Here is a 24,712-nt window from a genome sequence, read left to right on the forward strand (position 1 = left end):
CGAGGCTGTGGTGGCTGGGAGTGGCCACTGCACTCCAGTCTGGGTGACAGAGTGAGACTCCAACTCAAACAAAAAAGATTATATTGTCATCTAAAGAAAGTATGTGTCAAACAAAGCTAGCCTTCTTACTGATTTTCATTTCAAGTTGTACAGTCAGCCCTCTATACCCATAGATTCCGGATCCATTGACTCAATCAACCATGAACTGAAAATATTTGGAGAAAAAAAATTGATGCTTATGTCTGTACTGTACATGTGCACACTCCTTTTCTTGTCATCATGTCATTATTCCTTAAACAATAATGTATTAACAATTATTTATAAGAATTTATATTAGGTATTGTAAGTAACCTAGAGATGATTTTTTTTGGTTGTTTTTTTTTTAGTTGGAGTCTCGCTCTGTTGCCCAGGCTGGAGTACAATGGCATACTCATGGTCACCATAGCCTCGACTTGCTGGGCTCAGGCAATCCTTCTGCCTCAGCCTTCCAGGCAGCTGGGACCACAGGCATGCACCACCCCGCCTGGCTAGCTTTTTGATTTATTGTAGAAACAAGGTCTCGCCAAGTTGCCCAGCCTGGTCTCGAACCCCTGGACTCAGGCAATCCTCTCACCTCCACCTCCCAAAGTGCTGGGATTACACGTGTGAGCCGCTGAGCCCAGTGAGATGATTTAAAGTATATAAGAGGATATGTAAAGGTAATATACAAATATTACACCAATTTATATCAGAGACCTGAGTGTCTGTGGATTTTGGTATCTGTAGGAGTCTTGGAGTCAATCCTCCACAGATACTGAGGGACGACTGCATTGTGTTGAAAAAAAAAAATTCTCAATACACAAATAAGCGAGATTCTATGTCTCATCCACCCTTTCCCAGAGACAAAACAATCTCAGGATAAACTAAAGACAAAAACTAGGGACACATGAATAATCATGACGGGTATAAGCTTCACACTCCACCAGGAGGATCCTGTAGCATATAGTCTGAAGGAAAATCATGACATTATGACGAGCAGCACTGATCACCTATCCAGTAGCGATTCCTCACTTCTTTCTTGCTAACAGAATTCATGGTTTGTCACAAGCCTTTGTCATAAACTTGTTTTCCTAGCTTAGGTGATCATGTAACATTGTTCTGGTCAAGAAGAATAAGAAAGTTTATGCTGTCCAAAGAAGAACTTCTCTCATGTTCCCACACTCCCCATATCCCTTCCTTCCTGTTGAGAATACTACCACTGATGGATGTAATGACTGTGATTGTAGCAGCCATCCTGCATCCAAGAGAAAAAGGTCACGAGAACCAAACACATGCTGACCCAGAGTCCTGTCATGGCTGAACCACTAGAAGCTTCCTGAAGCAGCAGCTGCCCCACCTCTTACTTGTTTTGTTTTTTTTTTAAAGCAAGATTTGTTGAGAGGTCAGAAAAATTCTCATAGTGGGAGGGGACCCAAAGGGGTTGCCCCCGTCTTACTTGTTAAAGCCACTGTTCGTCAGGTTTTGTTATTAGCAACCAGTCAAATTCATTCTAGTTATACACACAGGCATAGATTTATTATCTGCCCAGACTCATGCTACCTATACTTCCCTAGTTGCTACTTAATCAAAAAGAACATTCTGACCTTTCACCCAACTCATTTTGATGATTAAGAAATTAATTAACCTGACTCGGTGGCTCAGCCTGGAATCCCGCGCCTTGGGAGGCCGAGGTGAGTGGATTGCCTGAGCCCGTGGGTTTAAGACCCACCTGGCAACTAGGTGAGACCTCATCTCTACAGTAAATCAAAAAGTTAACTGGGTGTGGTAGCGCGTGCCTGTATTTCCAGCTGCTTGGAAGGCTGAGTGGAAGGATCGCCAGAGCCCAGCAGGTCGAGGCTGCGGTGGCCGGGAGCGGTCACTGCACTCTAGTCTGGGTGACAGAGGGAGACTCCAACTCAAAAAAAAAGAAAAGAAAAGAAAAGAAATTAATTAGGCGGGGAGGGAGATGGGATCAATGGCAGTAAATATCTATCTGGGGACGAGGAAACACCTCTTATCAACAGGGTGCCTGAATGAAACGTACTTGTATACCTAACCCTTAACTGTACTCCACAACACCATAATAAAAAGTATTGAATAAAAAAAAAAAAAGAAAGAAATTAATTAGGCTGGGGGCGGCCACCACGCCTGGCCATTATTTTTACTCTTCTCTGTGCATTGGCTTCATATTTTTCTGTAGACAAGATTTCTCTGTAGTTACATGCATAATATAGGAAATAACTACTCCAAACCTAGAGCTTTCACTTCCTACCTTCAACGCCAGTGCCATCTACAAATGACCAGTGTCTCTGGGCCCTTATTTCAAATTCCTTAGGTAGGAAACCTGGCTGGCTTAGTTTAGGTCAGGTATCCATTCCTTGTTCAATACCTGGGAGTGGTATCACACACATGATACAAACATGGCTATAAGGCCCCACCTCTACTGGAAGGAGACAGAGGCTGGGCACAAACCCAAAAGGTATCTAGTGCAATATTATTTCGCAAAAGCTTACCTTTTAGAATTTTCTTTTTAAAAATTTCTGTTATTATTTTATTTATTATTTATTTATTTTTGAGATGGGGGGTGTCTCACTATGTTGCCCAGGTTGGTCTTGAACTCCTGGGATGAAGGTATCCTCCTGCCTCAGCCTCCTGAGTAGCTAGGGTTATAGGCACACACCACCACACCCAGCAAGAATTTTCTTTACTGAAAGAATGCCCTCTGAACTGTTCAATGTTATGATTATTAAGACATGGAATGATTACAAGACATCAAAATTCAACAAAACAAGGATTGAAACAAATTTATAAGACATCTACAATGATGACAATGTTACAAAATTGTAGGTTTGGTGTGGTGGTTCACACCTGTAATCCTAGCACTTTGGGAGCCCAAGGCAACAGGATTGCTTGAGTCCAGGAGTTCAAGACCAGCCTGGGAAACATAGCAAGACTGTGTCTCTACAAAAAATAATAAAATTAGCTGGGCATGGTGGCACATACTTGTAGTCCCAATTACTCAGTAGGCTGAAGTAGAAGGATTGCTTGAGCCCATGAGTTTGAGACTGTGGTGAGCAATGATTGTGCTACTGTACTCTGCTTAGGTGACAGAGTGAGACTGTGACTCAAAAAAATAGAATAAATTATATTATGGTCCCATTGCTTTTTCCTTTTTTTTAGGTAGGGTCAGCTAGCACAGTGGCTCATGCCTGTGATCCCAGTGCTTTGGGAGGCCAAGGTGGGAGTATCACTTGAGCCCAGGAACTCGAGGCTACACTGCTACTACACTCCAGTCTGGGCAACAGAGCGAGACCTTGTCTTTTAAAAAAAGAGAGAGCTCTCGCCAGGCATTCTTGTCTGAGTGACATCGTCTTTAAACCCTGCGTGGCAATCCCTGACGCATCGCTGTGATGCCCAGGGAAGACAGGGCGACCTGGAAGTTCAACTACTTCCTTAAGATCATCCAACTTTTGGATGACTACCCAAAATGCTTCACTGTGGGCGCAGACCACGTGGGCTCCAAGCAGATGCAGCAGATCCGCACGTCCCTCCGAGGGAAGGCTGTGGTGCTGATGGGCAAGAACACCATGATGCGCAAGGCCATCCGAGGGCATCTGGAAAACAACCCAGCTCTGGAGAAACTGTTGCCTCATATCCGGGGAAATGCAGGCTTTGTGTTCACCAAGGAGGGCCTCACTGAGATCCGGGACATGCTGCTGGCCAACAAGGTGCCAGCTGCTGCCCATGCTGGTGCCATTGTCCCATGTGAAGTCACTGTACCAGCCCAGAACACTGGTCTGGGGCCTGAGAAGACCGCCTTCTTCCAGGCTTTAGGTATCACCACTAAAATCTCCAGAGGCACCATTGAAATCCTGAGTGATGTGCAGTTGATTAAGACTGGAGACAAAGTGGGAGCCAGTGAAGCCACACTGCTGACCATCTCGCCGTTCTCCTTTGGGCTGATCATCCAGCAGGTGTTCGACAACGGCAGCATCTACAACCCTGAAGTGCTTGACATCACAGAGGACACTCTGAACTCTCGCTTCCTGGAGGGTGTCCGCAATGTTGCCAGTGTTTGTCTGCAGATTGGTTATCCAACTGTTGCATCAGTACCCCATTCTATTATCAATGGGTACAAATGAGTCCTAGCTTTGTCTGTGGAGACTGAATACACCTTCCCACTTGCTGAAAAGTTCAAGCCTTCTTGGCTGATCCATCTGCCTTTGTGGCTGCTGCCCCTGTCGCTGCTGCTGCCCCTGCAGCTCCGGCCAAGGTTGAAACCAAGGAAGAGTTGGAGGAGTCGTGCGAGGATATGGGATTTGGTCTCTTTGACTAATCAGAAAGCAACCAACTCAGCCAGCTTTATTTGCAAAACAAGGAAATAAAGGTTACTTCCTTGAAAAAAAAAGAGAGAGAGAGAGAGACAGGGTCTCACTCTGTTGCCCAGGCTGAAGTACAATGGCATGATCATAGCTCACTGCAACCATGACCTCCTGGGAGCAAACGATGCTCTCACCTCAGCCTCCAGAGTAGTAAAACTATGGGAACATACCACCATGCCTGGCTCTTTTTTATGGAAACAGAGTCTATGTTGTCTAGGTAGGTCTTGAATTCCTGACCTCAAGCAATCCTCCTGCCTTGACATCCCAAAACACTGGAATTACGGTGTGAGCTATGGTACCCAACCCACTGCTATCTTTAGCATCTTCTTTGGTACACTCTGTCTTTTCTAAAAGATTTTTTTTTTTTTTTGAGTTGGAGTCTCACTCTGTCGCCCAGACTGGAGTGCAGTGGCTGCTCCCGGCCACCACAGCCTCGACCTGCTGGGCTCCGGCAATCCTTCCGCCTCAGCCTTCCAAGTAGCCGGAATTACAGGCATGCGCTACCACACCCGGCTGATTTTTTGATTTATTGTAGAGATGAGGTCTCGCTGCCCAGGCAGGTCTCAAACCCGCGGGCTCAGGCAATCCACTCACCTCAGCTTCCCAAAGGCATGGGATTACGGGCTGAGCCACCGAGCCCGACATCCAGAAGATTTTTAAAATGTATTTGAGGAACAATATTTAAATCTACTCACCACAGCATTTTGTCACTGGAAAGGCAGAAGTGACCTCTCAGGGTAGCCAGGGCAGCATGAGTAGAATATAGATGGAAACCAATGGAAATTCCACAGGAACCACAGAATAAAAGGTTGTAAGTACTGGGGGTGGAAAAAAATAAAACATGGGTAAGGAAAAATCAGAGACGAAATAAAAAATAACCAGACTCTGGAAGCATTCCTGTCATCTAAGACATAGGTGAAAATTATGTTATAACAGGAATTAAACCGAAAGAATGTCACATTCAAGAAAAAATAGCTCAGATTTTAATTTAATTACACTCTAGGCCTGGCACGGTGTCTCATGCCTATAATCCCAGCACTTTGGGAGGCCGAGGTGAGAGGATTGCCTGAGCCCAGGGGTTCAAGACCAGCGTGGGCAACTTGGTAAGACCTCATCTGTACAATAAAACAAAAAATTAGCTGGGTGTGGTGGTGCTTGCCTGTAATTTCAGCTACTTGGAAGGCTGAAGCAGAAGGATCATCTGAGCCCAGCAGGTCGAGGCTGCGGTGGCCAAGACTGTGCCACTGTACTCCAGCCTGGGCAACAGAGAGTGACTAAATGCAAAATAATAAATTAATAATAATAACTTAATTAGACTCTAGATTACAGATACCCTCCTGGATTCTGGATAGTAAAGCAATCATGGATCGGTGTCAATTTTAGTAAAGACAATTTACCCCTGAAAAACAGCTAACAAATATTATTAATTTAAACATTCAAAACTACAAACCACCTCTTTATTGGCTATCATTATATCAATTCACAGTTGATAAAAAATAATCAACTGTGGCTCAGCCACAGCCTGTAATCCTAGCACTTTGATAGGCTGAGGCGAGTAGATTGCCTGAGCCCGCAGGTTTGAGGCCAGCCTGAGCAACTTGGCAAGACCTCGTCTCCACAATAAATCAAAAATTAGCTGGGCATGGTAGTGGATGCCTGTAGTTCCGGCTACTTGGAAGGCTGAGGTGGAAGGATCGCCTGAGCCCAGCAGGTTGAGGCTGTGGTGGCCAGGAGCATGTCACTGCACTCCAGACCGGGCAAGAGTGAGACTCCCACTCAAAAAAATAAAATAAAAAATAAGAAAAAATACTCAGACTAAAAGCAAAAGAAAGAAAAAGGATTCCCATCACCCTAGCAAGTTATGTATTTTCTTTATCTTTATCCTCTGAAAGATTGCCAAATGAGGAGTGAGATGTCGTTCTTGAGCACTCTCATCATTTTGCTGGCATATAAGATGTATCTAAATATTAGAAACACTTTAAGAAAAAATTAACTATTTCATCATGCATGTACTGAAAACAATTCCAAAAAGGTTTGGTAAAGGAAAAATTAATTGTTTAAACACAGTGTACAGGCCAGGCATAGTGGCTCACATCTATAATCCCAGCACTTTGGGAGGCCAAGACATGAGGAGTGCTTAAGCCCAGGAGTTCGAGATCAGCCTGGGCAGCATAGAGAGACCTCATCTCCACAAAAAATACAGTATACTATGCAGTAGAATTCTATTAATGAAAGAAGAGTACAAAAATTACATGGCTAACCCGGACACAGTGGCTCAAGCCTGTAATCCTAGCACTTTGGGAGGCCAAGGCAAGAGGAATGCCTGAGCCCAGAGGATTGAGACCAGTCTGGGCAAGTTGGCAAGGCCTCATCTCTACAATAAATAAATAAATAAAAAATCAGCTGGGCATGGTTGCACATGCCTGTGGTTCCAGCTACTTGGAAGGCTGAGGCGGAAGGATCACCTGAGCCTAGCAGGTTGAGGCTGTGGTGGCTGTGAGTGTGCCACTCCAGCCTGGGCGACAGTGAGACTCCAACTAAAAAAAAAAAAAAAAAAAAATTACATGACTGAAAAGAAACACATTCATGTCAATGGATAGTATAAAAGAACAAGTAACAAAATATATTAACCCTTTGCACCTGGAGATATATAGCGGTTCACCTACCAGCAACTTGACCGCACTTTTACAAAATAGTGAAAAATGAATCCCTTCATATAAAATAGTATAGCACTATACTAGCTATTTTATTATAATGATATTTGGCTTCTAATGAAATTTTGGACTTTGAGGAACTCATTTATGACTACAAAAATTAAAATTTTATATCGTATATTTTTATAACGTGCTTATATGTGAAAGTCATTGACACATGGTGTCCAATAGTAATTTGTTTGATGTCATCCACCTGGTGTTTTTCTATTTGAGCAGACAATGCAGTCTCATTTTCTTCCTCCCACATTAATAATATGTAATTTATTGTCCAGTCTGTTGCTTGAAAAGATGTGGTAGGATGCACTTGTGATTCCTGAAAACCACTTCTCAACTGATCAATCAGAAGCTTGACAGATTTCAAGTGGGGCATAGGGTTTTCTTTTTTTTTTTTTTTTTGATGCTTGGTACAGTATATAGGAGTTAGTAATACATCTTTCTAGTCCCCAGAAGAATAATTTCGTCCACTTTAAACATTTTTGCATAAAAAATGTAGAAGCATATTGATCCACACGACCCTCACTGCTCATATTTGCAACATGAGAACAATTGTAGAAAATTTTTTTAAAAATTTAGAATCACGCCTTTTGGGAGGCTGAGGTGAGTGGACTGTCTGAGCCCATGGGTTCGAGACCCGCCTGGGCAGTGAGACCTCGTCTCTACAATAAATAAAAAAATCAGCCCGGCATGGTAGCGAATGCCTGTAATTCCGGCTACTCGGAAGGCTGAGGCGGAAGGATCGCCGGAGTCCAGTAGGTGAGGCTGCGGTGGCCGGGAGCGGCCACTGCACTCCAGTCTGGGTGACAGAGTGAGACTCCAACTCAAAAAAAAAAAAAAAATTTTAGAATCATTTCAGGCTTTTTGACTGATATATTTCCACCACATAATGTCCTTGTGTTCAATTTCATTCCTGCATGATTCCAAATACTGAGAATTGTAGTGATCCTTTGTCCTTCCATGCAAGGAACATAAGATTACTTTTCTATTTTCTTCTGGTTTTTGTTAAACATTTTGGCTTTTGATTTGTGCTAGTATTCCCTTTTGGTTGACTTTGTACCAGTACAATGACATTTCATCTTTAGTAGTGCTTCTGCTAGGACAATACTAGTGTAATATCTGTCAATAAACATGTGGTATCCTGCTGCATTGAGAACTTTTCCCAACAACTTTTTATATAAATGTAATGGAATTCTGGTGCTTACTGGAAGATCAGGTTGAATGATGTTTTCAGATGTTATGCTGCCATAGTAGGGAAGTACTGAAAAAAGTTACCCTGTTTTTGGATCAGTTAGCACATAAATGCATATGACTCATTTGGTAGGCTTATTTGGATTGCATGTTATATTCACCCTTTATTTTTTTATTTTTATTTATCTATTTTTTTGAGTTGGAGTCTCACTCTGTTGCCCAGACTGGAGTGCAGTGACCGCTCCCAGCCACCGTAGCCTCAACCTGCTGGGCTCCGGCGATCCTTCCGCCTCAGCCTTCCAAGTAGCTGGAACTACAGGTGTGCGCTACCACACCCGGCTAATTTTTGATTTATTGTAGAGATGAGGTCTCGCCAAGTTGCCCAGGCAGGTCTCGAACCTGGGCTCAGGCAATCCACTCACCTCAGCCTCCCAAAGTGCAGGGATTACAGGCTGAGCCACCGAGCCCGGCCTTATTTATTTATTGTAGAGACGAGGTCTCACCACATTGCCCAGGTGGGTCTCGATCCTGCAGGCTCAGGCATCCACTTGCCTTGGCCTCCCAAAGTGCTGGGGTTACAGGTTGAGCCACCGAGTCTGGCAACTACTAACACTTTCATCATTACCACTTTCTATTACCTTCACCCGACTTCTTCTTGGTGGGATGATATCAGTGTCGCTACTCTCATTTTCTTCCACATCAATATTTACTTCTTTTTTTTTTTTGAGTTGGAGTCTCACTCTGTCACCCAGACTGGAGTGCAGTGGCCACTCCGGCCACCGCAGCCTCGACCTGCTGGGCTCCGGCGATCCTTCCACCTCAGCCTTCTGAGTAGCTGGAACAACAGGTGTGCGCTACCATACCTGGCTCATTTTTAATTTATTGTAGAGATGAGGTCTCGCCAAGTTGCCCAGGTGGGTCTTGAACCCATAGGCTCAGGCAATTCACTCACCTTAGCCTTCCCAAGCAAGGGATTACAGGCTGAGCCACCGAGCCAGGCTATTATTTACTTTTTCTAACTTACCTGTATAAAACCTAAATCTAACTCATCTTTGCTGCTGTTTATAACTTTGACTTTTTTCGTTTTGCCATTGCTCTGCAAACTAAATAAATGTATAAAAAAAGTTCTAATTGTAAATTACAAAATTACAAAATCACAAAATGAAGTTTATCAAAAGAATATTACTTTTCCGATTTTACTTTTCTGACTTTGTGCACACAGAAATATTCGATCAGGGCCAGGCATGGTGGCACAAGCCTATAATCCCAGCACTTTGGGAGGCCAAGGCAAGAGGACTGCCTGAGTCCATGGGTTGGAGAACAGCTGGGTAACTTTGTGAGACCTCATATCTACAATAAACAAAAAAATTAGCCGGGCATGGTAACATGAGCCTGTAGTTCCGGCTACTTGGAAGCCTAAAGTAACTGAGAGCATGCTCCTGCACTAAAGCCTGGGTGACAGAGTGAGATTCCAATTCAAAAAGAAAAAGAAATATTCGATCTGTATCACTCGATACTTCAATACAATCTTTCTTCAACTTTGAAAGTCTTTCTTTTAGGGTTACAGTAACTGGCTTATCTATCTTTTCAAGTTATGCCATATGATACAAAGGGTATACCCACAGCTGCCTTTCTCTCTCTCTTTTTTTTAAGATGGGAAAAGATAGTTTATTTAGAAAGTAAATTAGAGGCCGGGCTTGGTGGCTCAGCCTGTAATCCCACGCTTTGGGAGGCCGAGGTGAGTGAATTGCCTGAGCCCGCCGGTTCAAGACCCGCCTGGGCAACTTGGCGAGACCTCATCTCTACAATAAATCAAAAAAAAAAAAAAAATTAGCTGGGTGTGGTAGCACATGCCTGTAGTACCAGCTACTTGGAAGGTTGAGGTGGAAGGATCACTGGAGCCCAACAGGTCGAGGCTGCGGTGGCCGGGAGTGGCCACTGCACTCCAGTCTGGGCGACAGAGTGAGACTCCAACTCAAAAAAAAAAAAAAAAAAAAAAAGAAAGTAAATTAGAAAGAACAAGAGAGAGGAGATTGACCTCTCCAAAGTAGGAGAGGGGACCAAAGCTTAGAAAACATGACGGCAGCCATAGCTCAAATAGCAAATGGCCACACTAGAGTTTAGTAAAGCAACGGGCCCCATAGCTGCCTTTCTCTATACGAATGCTCTTTATCACTGCCTTCTGTTATAAAGAAGTGTTGGCAGCATTGTGAAAGCACTTCACACGTTCTTTTTCTGCGAAACACCGGGTGATATTTTTTTACGTATGTCTCAGTATATCCCATCTCTTTGCTTTCTCATGCAATTTGAATGGAAAACTTCAAGGAAAAACACATTTTTGAAAAACTTTTGTTTGCCCCATATAATCACCAGCAATGTGTTTATGTTCCCTGAGACGGGACACCAGAGTTGTTTGTTTGATATATGATGTCCCCTCAGAGGGAACATCTGAGTGCAAAGGGCTACCTTTACTGGCAAATAAAGTCTCCTACCACACATTTAGTATTTTGTAAATATGGGTAACCAAAAAGTAAGCTATAAAATAAAGTTGTGCCCAAGCCCAGCAGTTTGAAGTTGCAGTAGTGGTGATTGTGCCACTGTACTCCAGCCTGGGCAACAGAGTAAAACTCCAACTCAAAAAATATTAATAAAATTAAGTTCCATTAATTTGAATTTCACATAGGAATTAATTTGTTCAGAAAAAGCATAATACTTACAAACAAATGCCTCAATAGAAACTAATATATGGCACAGAGTAATATGTAAAAAAACCCCAACATTATGCTTATGCATGCAATATAAAACAAATACAAGGCTGGGCAATATGGCTCATGTCTGTAATCCTAGCACTTTGGGAGGCTGAGGCAGGAGGACTACTTGAGCCAAGGAGTTCAAGACCAGTGTGGGTTATATAGCAAGACTTCATCTCTTAAAAAAAAAAAAATAGCTGGGAGAGATGGTACATATAGTCCCAGCTACTTGGGAGGCTGAGGCAGGACTGCCTGAGCCCAGGAGGTTGAGGCCGCGGAGAGCTGTGGTACATCTCCATCAGAGCCCTTGAATGTCTAGGTGCATTATAAAAGAACTATAACATTTTGAAAGGAATCTTTTTTCTGAGCACTAGGTCTCAACAGCAAGCTTAAGATATTTAGTAAACTATGTTGTAAAGAGATATGCTGTCATTCAGGCTTTGTTATTCCACTTATAGAGCAGAGGCAGAGTAGAATTAGCATAAATCTTATGGGCCCTGGGATATTCGGAATGGTAAATAAGCACTGGCTTCACCAGTTGCATCAGCCCAATAAGAAGAATCATCCTGTCTTTTGAAGCTTTGAAGCCAGTGATTGACTTCTTTCTGGCTTTAAAAGTCCGAGATGGCATCTTCTTTCAATAGAAGCCTGTTTCATTTGCACTGAAAATCAGTTTAGTGATCTAGATCTTAACTAGGTCTAGATAACTTGCTGCAGCTTCTCCCTTAGCACTTGCTGCTTCAGCTTGCACTTTTATGTCACAGAAACAGCGTTTTTCCTTAAACTTCACGAATAAACCTCTACTACCTTCAGAGTCTTTCTCTATAGCTTCCTTACCTCTGTCAGCCTTCACAGAATTAAAGAGTTAGGGCCTTGGTCTGGATTAGGCTTTGTACTAAGAGAATATTGTGGCTGGTTTGCTCTATCCAGACCACTAAAACTTTCTCCATATCAGCATATCTCTGGAGTAGCACTTTTATTTTCATTCAATAACTTTTTCCTTACATTCACAACTTGGCTTGGCTATGTGCCTTCCTCACTAAACTTGATCATTTCAAGCTCTGGATTTAAAGTGACTTGCCACTCTTCCTTTCACTTGAACACTTAGAGGCCACTGTGGAGTTCTTTTTATTTTTCTGTTTTTTGAAAACAGAAACAGAGTCTCACTCTGTTGTCCAGGCTGGAGGTCAGTGGCACACTCATAGACACCACAGCCTCAACCTGCTGAGCTCAGGAGATTCTTCCGCTTCAGCCTTCCAAGTGGCTGGAACCACAGACATATGCCACCATGCCTGGCTAATTTTTTGATTTATTGTAGAGACGAGGTCTCACCAAGTTACCCAGGCTGGTCTCAGACCCCGAGCTCTGGCAATCCTCTCGCCTCCACCTCCCAAAGTGCTCTGATTACAGGCATGAGCCACTGGATTCGGCCTCTAGGGTTCTTAACTGGAATAATTTCAAATTCTGTGTCTCAGGGAATAGGCCTGAAGGGGGAGGATAGAGACAAGGAACAGCTGGTCAGTAGAGCAGTCAGAACACATACAACATGAATCGATTAAGTTTGTCACCTTCCAAAACTGCGGTTTGTGGCACCTCAAAACAATTACAATAGTAACAGATTGAATGATGATGAAAAAGTTTGTTAAATTGCAAGGATTACCAAAATGTGACACAGAGACACGAAGTGGGCACATGCTATTGAAAAACGGCACCAACAGATTTACTCAGCACAGGGTTGTCACAAACCTTCAATTTATTTATTTATTTATTTATTTATATTTTTATTTTTTTTTGAGTTGGAGTCTCACTCTGTCGCCCAGACTGGAGTGCAGTGGCCACTCCCAGCCACCGCAGCCTCGACCCGCTGGGCTCCAGCGATCCTTCCGCCTCAGCCTTCCAAATAGCTGGAATTACAGGCATGTGCTACCATGCCTGGCTGATTTTTTGATTTATTGTAGAGATGAGGTCTCGCTGCCCAGGCGGGTCTCGAACCCACGGGCTCAGGCAATCCACTCACCTCAGCCTCCCTAAGGCGTGGGATTACAGGCTGAGCCACCGAGCCCGGCTCTATTTATTTCTTGAGTTGGAGTCTCACTCTATCACCCAGACTGGAGTGCAGTGGCTGCTCCCGGCCACCGCAGCCTCGACCTGCTGGGCTCCAGCGATCCTTCCGCCTCAGCCTTCCAAGTAGCCGGAATTACAGGCATCCGCTACCACGCCCGGCTGATTTTTTGATTTATTGTAGAGACGAGGTCTCGCTGCCCAGGCGGGTCTCGAACCCGCGGGCTCAGGCAATCCACTCACCTCAGCCTCCCAAAGGCGCGGGATTACAGGCTGAGCCACCGAGCCCAGCTCAATTTATTTAAAAAAAAAAAAAAAAAGCAGTATCTGAGACGTGCAATAAAGCAAAGCAGTCTGAACACACACATTTATCAATTAAGTTTGCCATATTCTTTTTTTTGAGACTGCGTCTCACTCTGTTGCCCAGGCAGGAGTGGCACAATCATGGCCCACCACAGCCTCACAGCCTTTCCCTCCTGGGCTCAGGAGAGCCTTCCGCTGAGACTACAGGCACAAGCCACCAGGCCCAGCTAATTTTTTAACTTTTCTGTAGAGACAAAGTTCACTATGTTGCCCATGCTGGTCTCGAACTCCTGGGCTCAAGTAATCCCCTGCCTTGGCCTTCTAAAGTGCTAGGATTACAGGTGTGAGCCTGGCCAAGTTTGCCATCCTCTTTAGATGCAATGTGTGGCATCCCAAAATAATTACAATAGTAACATCAAAGATCACTGATCACGAATCAGCAGAGTTGATGATTCTTCTAGTTTAGTGACAGCTACATGGGGGTTCATGATATTCTTCTCTCTTGTGTTTGAATCCACAATAAAATGAGATATGCGTTTATTTCATTGACTATTGGCACACAAGGAAAAGAAAATTTTAATAAATTCAGAGAGTGAAATAATAATATAGCAGTGGTTATGGAGTCATAGTTTATAATTTTTTTAAAAATATGTTTTTTTAGTTGGAGTATCACTCTGTCACCCAGGCTGGAGGGCAGTGGCACACTCATGGACACCCCAGCGTTGACCTGCTGGGCTCCGGTGATTCTTCCATCTCAGCCTTCCAAGTAGCCAGAACTACAGGCGCATGCTACCACGCCTGGCTAATTTTTGATTTATTATAGAGACCAGGTCTCGCCAAGTTGCCTGGGGTGATTTCAAACCCATGGGCTCAAGCCCTCCACTCGCCGAGGCCAAGGTGAGTGGACTGCCTGAGCTCAGGGGTTCGAGACGAGCCTGGGCAACATGGCAGGACCTTGTCTCTGCAATAATTCAAAAAATTAGCTGGGTATGGTAGCACGCACTTGTAGTTCCAGTTACTTGGGAAGCTAAGGTGGAAGTATCACTTGAGCCCAGCAAGTCGAGGCTGCAGTGGCCATGAGCGTGCCACTGCACACCAGCCTGGGCAACAGAGTAAGACTCTGATGCAAAAAAAAAAGAATTCCCACACTTGGCCTCTGTTCATTTGCATGGTATGTGATTCCTTATTTTAGTTAAGAAACTTATAATAGGTACTAAGTCCCTAACCATCCTTGCCAAGCTGTTTTTTGTTGTTTTTTGAGTCAGAGTCTCACTCTGTCGCCCAGGCTGGAATGCAGTGGAACGCTCACATCCACTGCAGCCTCAACCTGCTGGGCTCAGGTGATCCTTCCAAGTAGCTGGAACTACAGGCATGAGCAACCACGCCTGGATTATTTTTCTATTTTTTGTAAAGACAAGGTTTCACTATGTTGCCCAGGCTGGTCTCGAACCCCTGAACTCAGGGAATCCTCTCACCTTGGCTTCCCAAAGTGCTGGGATTATAAACTTGAGCCACCACGTCTGTAATCCCAGCACTTTGGACCGGCTGGGTCTTGCTGTTAAAGCCAACATTCAAACTGTAATACCAAATCCACTGAGTACTTTACTGTCCCTTGTAAATCATACTACAAACAAGATGCAAAGTTTACCAGGCAGTATTCAAGAACACTCAATTTGTGTTTTCCCCCAGTTTCTATGGTTACAGAAGAATTAGTCCTGACATAGTTATTACAAACTTCTTATTTTGTTTTTTGTGTTTTTTTTTTTTTGAGTTGGAGTATCACTCTGTCAGCCAGGCTGGAGTGCAGTGCCCGTTCCTGGCCACCGCAGCCACGACCCGCTGGGCTCCAGCGACCCTTCCGCTTCAGCCTTCCAAGTAGCTGGAACTACAGGCGCGCGCTACCACATCTGGCTAATTTTTTATTTATTATAGAGATGAGGTCTTGCCAAGTTGCCCAGGTGGGTCTCGAACCCGCGGGCTCAGGCAATCCACTCACCTCAGCCTCCCAAAGGCGCGAGATTACAGGCTGAGCCACCGAGCCCGGCCCAAACTTCTTGATAATGAAAACTAGTATATCAAAGGATTGTAGTTATAGTATGTTATTATCATTATAAACCAAAAAGTCTTTCTCTTTTTTCCACCACTAGACATAACCTTCTTAGCCTCACTTCACTGTACATGCCACTAGGGAGATGTGGCCCTACAGGAAGAACTTACAACCTACCCTCAAATATAACTTTTCCATTACATCAAGTTCACACGAGTCAGACAGGTAAAAGAAGCATTCCATCCTTCAAATGAAATAACATTTTCTTGTAGTACGACATAGGAACAACCTTTTCTCCCCGTATATGTCGGTTCCACGTTCCTCAATCTCATAAAGTCAGAAACTAGATACCAATTGGGAATTATCAGTACGTACCTGCCTTTGAGCGAACCTTCAATGCCAACTAGGAAAGGCGCTTCCAAAACCACATTATTTGTTACTCCTAGGAAGACAAATAGGTCAAAATATGTATCTCTGTGGGCCTTGAATGGAAAACCTCTAGGCCAGGTATGGTGGCTCATGCCTATAATCCCAGCACTCTGGGAGGTCGAGGTGAGAGGACTGCCTGAGGCCACAGGTTCGAGACCTGCCCGGGCAACTTGGCAAGACCTCATCTCTCTACAAGTCAAAAAATTAGCTGGGCGTGGTAGCGCGCGCCTGCAGTTCCAGCTACTCGGAAGGCTGAGGCGGAAGGATCGCCGGAGCCCAGCAGTTCACTGCACTCCAGGTTGGGCGACAGAGTGAGAATCCAACCCCCCCAAAAAGAAAAAAAGAAATGGAAAACCTCCCCTCTACGCAGACTCATCCGAGCCATAAAAATAAAAAGACTCCCCCGCTCCCAGCCCCATCGTTCTCCAAGCCAGGGGGTTAATTTCCTTTCAATTCTACATTCGATTTTCTTCCTCAGCTGGTTCTTGACAACCAGTGGAGACAGGGCGAACACCCTCTCCAACTCGCCTCCGCCTTTCACAAAAGCCGCACCCCACTCACTGGAGAAGACCACGGCCCCGAGGGACCGCGACAGGTCCCAGGCAAGGTGCACCGAGTCGGCGAGCACGGCGTGGCACTGCGCGCACTGGAACACGGCGCACCTCTCGGGCTGCAGCCACGACGGCAGCTGCAGGCCGGCGGCCGGTTCCTCCGTCCTCGGCCCCGCGGGGCCGAGCGGCGAGGACCCTTTCACCACCTGCGTGTCCCACTCCATCGAGGTCGTAAGAGAAGGCTCCTCAGTCGCCCTCTTAGCGCCAGCACAGAAGTCACCCCGGGGCAGCTTTGCACGGCGCGGGGGACATCTTCGCGACGGAGCAGCCATCTTCTCGCAACTGGCGCCGCTGTTTCAAATGCTCACCGGCGGCCCGGGCCAAACACAGTTCCTGCGTCCTCATTGGACGTCGAGGGCCGGGGGCGCTGCCGCGCACTCGTTACGCGGACCTGCCTCCCGTGCCCTTCCGCGCCTGCGTGTTGGTGAGGGGTGGGGTTGCGTTCGACGGGATGGAAAGCAGCCTTTCTATTGGTCGGCGACCCCACCCTCGAGGCATTTTTAACCAATGGAAGTGCAGCGCTCTTTATTTAAACTGTGTATAAAGTCTTGCTTTCTCAAAGCGTCGAGTGGCGCCAAGGATTTGAACTGCGGTGCTGAGCTTTGCTGACTGCTCCTGTGCGAATCCGCTGGATCTCGAATCGCGATGACCGTCCCCTCCCTGGAGGAGCTGGACTCTTTCAAGTACAGTGACCTGCAGAACTTAGCCAAGAGTCTGGGCCTCCGGGCTAACCTGAGGGTACGGGGCTGGCGGTGCAGGCCGCTGGGCGGGCGGGATGGGAATAGGGGATTCGGGGAGACGGCAGTGCGTGGGGAGCGCCTGGGAAGCCCAGGGCCGAGGCAGCTGTTCCCGCCCCTGGGGCGGTAGATGCGGCTCACGGCGGTCCCAGTCAACTGCGAGACGGAAGAGGAGCGATAGTTTTCACCTCATTTGGAGGGTGACTTTTCTGGGTGCTCACATAGACCTCTGTTCCAAAAGGGTTGGTTTGGGTTTTTTGAATGTACTTTGCGATACTTCTTCCTAGGGCGTCAGTCAGGAAACGGAGGCCCAGAAAGCCCAAGGAACGCCGGTTAATCCTCAGGCAGTTGAGGACAGAATTGACTCAGCTTCTGGAAAACTCCAAACAGTAACAGCTCTGTAAATCGTAATAGTGTCCATAATCTCGTGATACTTTACTGAACTGTCAGAAAGAATGACTTTTAGGGGTTTACCTACCTCCGTGGGTGAATTTTTATAGCTCAACCCTGATCTAGTATGATCGTTTATTTATCGGTCACTGTTGTGCTGTTGGCTTCTTTCAAAACCGGTAAGCTCTTTTACTCCGAGGCTGCTAGAAGTTAGAATATATGGGGATTCAATATGGGATTGGAGTCTTATATATTCTAGTTGAGATTAACCGTGTAATACTAACACATTGGGGATTTTTTTCTGCAGGCTGTGATCGTTACACTGAATAAATGCCAAAATCATTTATCACAAGTGTTTTTTAAAATGGTTTAAACAAAATAATCAGAGTCCAGGTATCTAGAGTGTCTTTGGGAATATTTCTGGCTATAGTGTTAGTGGCTCCCCTATACTTGAAGAACAAAGCAAAACAAAGGAATTTACACAGCTTAAATTCCTTAGGCTTTTTGCTGGCTGGAACCTTTCATGCAAAACTGCATCCCTAAACAGTTGGCACTTTTGTCCATCTTTGTGCCTTTGTTGTTCATTTTGACTCTTTGGCCTCAGATCCCCTTCTCTCCTTTTTTTTTTCTTTTTGAGTTGGAGTCCCACTTTGTTGTTCAGGCTGGAGTGCAGTGGCACGCTCCCAGCCACCACCGCCTTGACCTGCTGGGCTCCGGCGATCCTTCCACTTCAGCCTTCCAGGTAGCTGGAACCATAGGCATGTGCCACCATGCCCAGCAAATTTTTTTTTTATTTGTTGTAGATACAAAATCTCTCATGTTGCCCAGGCTGGTCTTGAAATCATGGGCTCAGGCACTTCTCTCACCTTGGTCTCTCAAAGTATTGGGATTACAGGCATGAGCCCCCATGCCTAGCCTAAGAACTTTTATTTGCAATTTCTTTTTGCAGTGTTAGAAGAGTGCACCAAAGGTGGTATGTCATTGTGGCTTTGATTTGTATTTCCCTGATGACTAATGATGGTCAGCATCTTTTTATGTGCTTCTTGACTATCAGTATATCTTCTTTGGGCAAATATCTATTGAAATAGATAGATAGATAGATAGATAGATAGATAGATAGATAGATAGATAGATAGATAGATAGAGCAACAGAAGGTAGTTGCAAGAGAGTTATTGTTTCTCACCTGAGTTCAGAGCTCTGGCTAACATTAAGTCTCCACAACCATTTGGATATCTGAAAATCTGCTAGTTAGATCTTTTCCAAAAGTTCTACCTTATCATTTTCTCTTGAGGCACCTGATCTGAGGTAGCCAATTACTATTTTCATAGAGGTGGGGTAATACACTATTTCTTGTCACTACAGGACTGCCTGACAATATCTGGCACATAGTAGGTGCTGATAAGTATTTGTTGGAATGTACACTTTCTCAGACAAATTTGACCATCCAAGGCTTTGTTATAACCAACTGTAAAAAGACACTTTTGAGACCACTGGAGAAAATTAAGCTTGGTCTAGGTATTAGAGGTATTATTTATTTCGTTGGGTATGATAATGGTATTGCGGTTATATTTACTTTAAAAAAAAAAAAAGGATAAAGTCAGGCCAAGCGTGGTGGCTCACACCTATAATTCCACACTTTGGGAGGCCAAGGTGAGAAGATTGCCTGAGCCCATGGGTTCGAGACCAGCCTGAGCTGAGGTGGAAAGATCACCTGAGCCCAGTAGGTCCAGGCTGTGGTGGCCTCCAGCATGCCACTGCACTCCAGCCCGGATGACAGAGTGAGACTCTGACTCAAAAAAAAAAAAAATCAATTGCCTTTTTAAATTCCAGGTACATAGCAAGAAAAGTAATACATTACTGTAAGAAATTATCAAGATTTGGTTAAAACTTAACAGAATAGGATTTAAATAAGTTCCACTAGTATGATATTATTAAAAATAAATGTAGAAGAGAAAATATTAACTTTCTTTTGGACACTTTTCTTAATGGTAAAGCAATGGAAGGAGCCATTTGTTAATGTTTGCTTGGCCACTGGTTCCTTTCCCCTCGCATGCCCTCATTTCCTTTCTTGCAAGCTTAAATTACAAAGATGGGTGCTATTTCCACTTCGTTGCATCGCCTTATACTCACCTGGCCCAACCCAAGCCTGATTAAACCCAGCTACGTGCTTAATCCTTGTCTATGCCTATGCAACTGACTGGTGGAGAAATCACCTAACTTTGTTGACTGAACTTATTTTAAATATATGACTAAATCTTAATATGGGCATTTGATCCTCCTACACTTTCCTGTTAGTCATTAACTTTCCCACTTTCAAGGATAATTATTTCCTATCTTCTCAACTCAACTAGCCTCCGTTCCCTACCTTGTGACTTTACCTCATAGGTCATGGAAACAGAGGCAATCAGCTGAAAACTAACTACCTCATTCCACCACCAAACCCTCTAGCCGGCCTGAACCTGTACCCACCTACTCTGTCATTCTGTCCATTATGGTAAAAGGCTGTACAGGGTAACTCTTCCTGGGCTCTCTTTCTTTCTTCAGGACTGCATTCTTGCTATTAGGTCCTCTGTCCTGCATCAGTTCCTCCCACTCTGCTGTCTCATTGCCATAATGCATGCAGTTATGTTTCAATATCAACCATTTAAAAAAAAAATTAAACATTACTGGGTGCAGTGGCTTACACCTGTAATCCCAGCATTTTGGGAGGCCGAGGCAAGAGGATTGCCTGAGCAGCCTTGGCAACATAGTAAGACCTTGTTTCTACAAAAAAATCAAAAGATTAGCAACGCATGGTGGCATGCACTTGTAGTCCCAACTAGTTGGGAGGCTGAGACAGGAGGCTGAGCACAGGAGGTCATGGCTGCAGTAAGCCATGATTGTGCCACTGCACTCCAGCCTGAGCGACAGAGTGAGACTCTGACTCAAAAGAAAAACAAAAACAAAAATCCTCTCCTGATCCCATGTCCTCTTCCCATCTACTGCCCCATTTCTCTGTTCTTTTTCTTTTTTCTTTTTTTGAGTCGGAGTCTCATTCTGTCACCCAGGCTGGAGTGCAGTGGCATGCTCACAGCCACCATAGCCTCAACCTGCTGGACTCAAGCAATCTTTCTGCCTCAGCCTTCCAAGTAGCTGGAACTACAGGCATGCACCACCATGCTCAGCTAATTTTTGATTTATTGTAGAGGTGAAGTCTTGCCAAGTTGTCCAGACTGGTCTCAAACCCTCAGGCTCAGGCAGTACTCTCACCTCAGCCACCCAAAGTGCTGTGATTATAGGCATGAGCCACCGTGGCTGGCTATTCTTTCTATTGAAATTGTTCTTATTCAGGCCACCATCATACAGAACTTGTGCTCCATCTCTCTCCTCACCCCTCTCAGCAGCTTTGGCATGACTGAATGCTCCCCTCTGCAGCCACTTCCTGTGCTAGATGAGGTGTCACTCTCTGGCCTTACTAGCATGTATTTCTAGTCTCCTTGGCAGGTCCTTCGTCTGCAAGATCTCTAAATGTGGAGTGCTCCGAGGTTCTCTCCCTGGCTGCCTTTTCTCTAGCTGTGCTCTCTCTTCCTTGGTGATCTTACCCACTTCCATAACTTTAATCTAGAAGCTAATGACTCTCAGACCCATGTCTCCAGTAGGAACTCTCCACTGAACTGCTGACTTGTGTATGTAAAGCACATTTTCAACAGCATGGTAAGTTCCAAACATTGACAGTCTCTTTTGTGTCTCAGAACATGGTTCAGGCCCACTTTGGATCACCCTTGATTGCTCCCTTTACTGCCCACACCCACCCATCCTTGTCAGCACTTTCTCCCAAGTATACCTCAAATCTGATCTCTGGGCTGTAGCTCCATTTGCAAACCTTTGCCACTGCACTCTCATCTCTTGACTGCTGCCTCAGTTTTCCTATTGGGTTTCCAGCCCCTACATTTGCCTTGCAGTAGTCTTCTCTTGGTAGTCAGGGTGATGTTTGAAATTTGGGATGTTGGCATTTTTTCTGCTTTCTGCCTTCTAGTGACTTCCTTCACATCTAAAATAAAATCCAAACTCTTAAATATGATGAGAGAAGCTTGGTTTGATCCTGATTTGGAGGGAAATTTGAAAAAAAAGAAAAAATTGGAGACAAGAAAATTTCATTACATATTAGGTGATGTTAGGAAATTGTTACTTTTCCTAAGTACAATAATGCATTAGAGGTTATGTAGAATAATCTCCCCTTATTTTTAGATGTGACTCATGTATTTAGTGGTAAAGTATCATGATGTCTGGAACTTATTTTCAAATTGTTTTGCAAGAAATATATATTAATGTAGAGGGAAAGCAAATGTGCAGCAACATTAATAATTGTCCCAGCCTGGGTAACTTGGTGAGACCTCATCTCTACAATAAATCAAAAACTTAACTGGGCATGGTGGCGCGTGCCTGTAGTTCCAGCTACTTGGAAGGCTGAGGTAGAAGGATCCCCTGAACCCAGCAAGTCAAGGCTGCAGTGGCTGTGAGCATGCCACTGTCCTCCAGCCTGGGTGACAGAGTGAGACTCAAAGAAGAAAAAAAAAAAAAAAAGAATGGCAGAGACCCTGAAATTTGGTTTGGACTTTAGGGGGAGAAGTTTTGCTCAGATTTGTGATCCTAAGCAACCTCCTCCAACCCATCTCAGCACAATGTGTTCACCATGCTCCAGCTACAATGGCTGTTTCTGTCCATCAGCTCATTGCCATCTTGGGGCCTCTGTCTTGATGTTCTTTATGCTTGGAATGCTATTCCCTCAGAGCTTCACTTGCTGCCTCTTTTCTCATTCACATCTTAGCTCAAGTCACCAACTCAAAGAAGCCTTTCCCAACCATCTTAACTCAGAAAGCATCCCTTGACTGGGCGCAGTGGCTCATGCCTATAATCCCAGAATTTGAGAGGCTGAGGTGAGAGGATTGACTGAGTCCATGGGTTCGAGATCAGCCTGGGCAACTTGGTGAGACCTCATCTCTACAGTAAATCAGAAATAAGCCGGGCTTGTTGGTACGTGCCTGTAGTTCCAGCTACTTGGAAGACTGAGGAGGAAGGATCACCTGAGCCCAGCAAGTTGAGGCTGCGGTGACCGAGACTGCACTCCAGCCTGAGCAACAGAGTGAGACTCCAAGTCAAAAAAAAAAGAAAGCATCCCCACCCCACTCAGTTTTCTTTTTGCTTCACAGCACCTAATGTCATATCATTCATTACCAGCCTACTTGGTTAATAGACTGTTTTGCCACTAGTCCACTGCTAGAAGCTTCTGGAGGCAGAAACATTGTCTGTTTGTCCACCACTGTCTCTCTAGTGCCTGGAGCAATGCCCTGCACAATAAATGCTTATTGAAGGAATGCATGAATATATGTTCAAAACTAACGTCTATCCCTCAGCTCAAGTCTTGAGCATCACCCCATATCATTTGACCTGCTAAATGTAGTGGAGCACTCTGGTAAAGTGAGTTGGAGGATGTGGCTTAGGCTCACAACCTAAGCATAACCTCTCCTGTCCCCCTAAAGCCCAAACCAAACTCAGGATCTCAGCCATTCTCTACCTCATACATGGCCAATGATAAAAGATGTGAGAATAAAAGAGCCAAGCCCTGTGGATAGGCCCACCTTGAAAGGATGTCACTGTCCTCAACTGCATAGCTGGATAGAAGGGAAAGAAAAGAGAACCCAACTAGTATACTTGACCTTTTAAAGCACAGGAAGCCGGGCTCGGTGGCTCAGCCTGTAATCCCACGCCTTTGGGAGGCTGAGGTGAGTGGATTGCCTGAGCCCGCGGGTTCGAGACCCGCATGGGCAGGCGAGACCTCATCTCTACAATAAATCAAAAAAATTAGCCTGGCGTGGTAGCGCGCGCCTGTAATTCTGGCTACTCGGAAGGCTGAGGTGGAAGGATCGCTGGAGCCCAGCAGGTCAAGGCTGCGGTGGCCGGGAGCGGCCACTGCACTCTAGTCTGGGCAACAGAGTGAGACTCAAACTCAAACTCAAAAAAAAAAAAAAAAAAAAAAACCCAAACAAACAAAAATAAATAAAGCACAGGAAAACATAACCAATCAGATTAACATTCCTCTTTCAGGAAAGAAAAAGAAGGGAAAGTTTTCCAGGGTGGGAAGAGAAGTTAGGAATTCCCCCCAGGGGCCTGTAATCATGCTCCTAAGACCTGTTACCTTTTGCAGTTCCTATCTTGGGTACTCTCACCATGCTCTACCTGCTACCCAAGCAGAATCCTGGGTATAACAAAGATTCCCTATTCAACTCCCACTTAGCCCTGCTCTAGTTCATGCCACAGCATCTCTGGTTTCCCACAATAGCCTCATACTTGTTTCCCTGTCTTTAGTCTTATCCCCATCAAATGCATCCCACATTCCGGCATATCATTCAGCCAAAGTGATCATTGTGAGTTATGCAAAATTGATCACCCACTACCCTGCTGCAAAAGCTTTGGAGATTGCCCTGTTCCGTAAGTAAAGTTCATACTTCCTAGAGGCTTTCAAGGCCTAGCAAGATCAGTCCCCTGCCCACTTTCCGACAGTGTATCTCACCATCCCCTCCATCAACTCTATGCTCCAGTCACACCAAACTTAAGGCCCTCATACTTCAACCTTGTTGTTTTGCCATGCTATGTGTCTACCCTTTTCTCTATATCCGACTATCTCCTCTTCATCTTTCATATCTCACCAAGTAGAGACATCACATCTTTTTTTTTTTTTTTTTTTAGTTGGAATCTCACTCTGTCAACTATGATGGAGTATAGTGGCACACTCACGGCCACTGCTGGGCTCAGGAGATCCTTCTGCCTCAACCTTCCAAGTACCTGGAGCTACGAGAGCCCCTTACCTTGCCGGCTAATTTTTTTTTTTGTTGTATTATGAGAGCTCTATCTCCTGCGATGTCTGGCACATGCTGAAGAGAGAACTATAACTGCTACACCAAACTCCTCACACACACACACACACACACACACACCATTGCATTTCAGCTTAAGCTGCTACAAAAACTTCCTTTCTTCCCTAGTGTATCCATGTAACTGTTTTACTTTGCAATAGCAAGAAAACAAACTAAGAATGAGCAATGGA

General features: G+C 44.9%; 2 protein-coding genes and 1 pseudogene across 9 annotated transcripts in view; 2 read left to right on the forward strand and 1 right to left on the reverse strand.

The window, feature by feature from the left end:
• Positions 1–16,833, reverse strand: part of OIP5 (Opa interacting protein 5) — a 21,014-nt gene extending 4,181 nt beyond the window's left edge. Inside the window, exons 1-3 of one of the 2 annotated variants that reach the window (XM_008059762.1) lie at positions 16,451–16,833; positions 15,836–15,902; positions 5,096–5,218 (exon numbers count right to left, since the gene is read on the reverse strand). In XM_008059762.1, the coding sequence (XP_008057953.1) occupies positions 5,096–5,218; positions 15,836–15,902; positions 16,451–16,772 (512 nt within the window). In that variant the 5' untranslated portion in view covers positions 16,773–16,833. The remainder of the gene's footprint in view (positions 1–5,095; positions 5,219–15,835; positions 15,903–16,450) is intronic. The other variant, XM_021713154.1, reaches the window with a different exon arrangement.
• On the forward strand, positions 3,353–4,426 carry LOC103262132 (annotated as a pseudogene). The gene has a single exon (XR_002482056.1). The product of XR_002482056.1 is annotated as a 60S acidic ribosomal protein P0 pseudogene (transcript).
• A 296-nt stretch (positions 16,834–17,129) lies between the features above and the next one.
• NUSAP1 (nucleolar and spindle associated protein 1) overlaps positions 17,130–24,712 on the forward strand; it is a 40,101-nt gene continuing 32,518 nt past the window's right edge. For 5 of the 6 annotated variants that reach the window (XM_008059771.2, XM_008059777.2, XM_021713135.1 and 2 more), the window contains exon 1: positions 17,130–17,238. In XM_008059771.2, coding sequence (XP_008057962.1) covers positions 17,146–17,238 — 93 coding nt within the window. In that variant the 5' untranslated portion in view covers positions 17,130–17,145. The remainder of the gene's footprint in view (positions 17,239–24,712) is intronic. The other variant, XM_008059797.1, reaches the window with a different exon arrangement.

The sequence above is a fragment of the Carlito syrichta genome, unplaced genomic scaffold (genome assembly GCF_000164805.1).
Source record: "Carlito syrichta isolate Samal-C Ts95f unplaced genomic scaffold, Tarsius_syrichta-2.0.1 Scaffold91638, whole genome shotgun sequence".
Classification (NCBI taxonomy): Eukaryota; Metazoa; Chordata; class Mammalia; order Primates; family Tarsiidae; genus Carlito; species Carlito syrichta.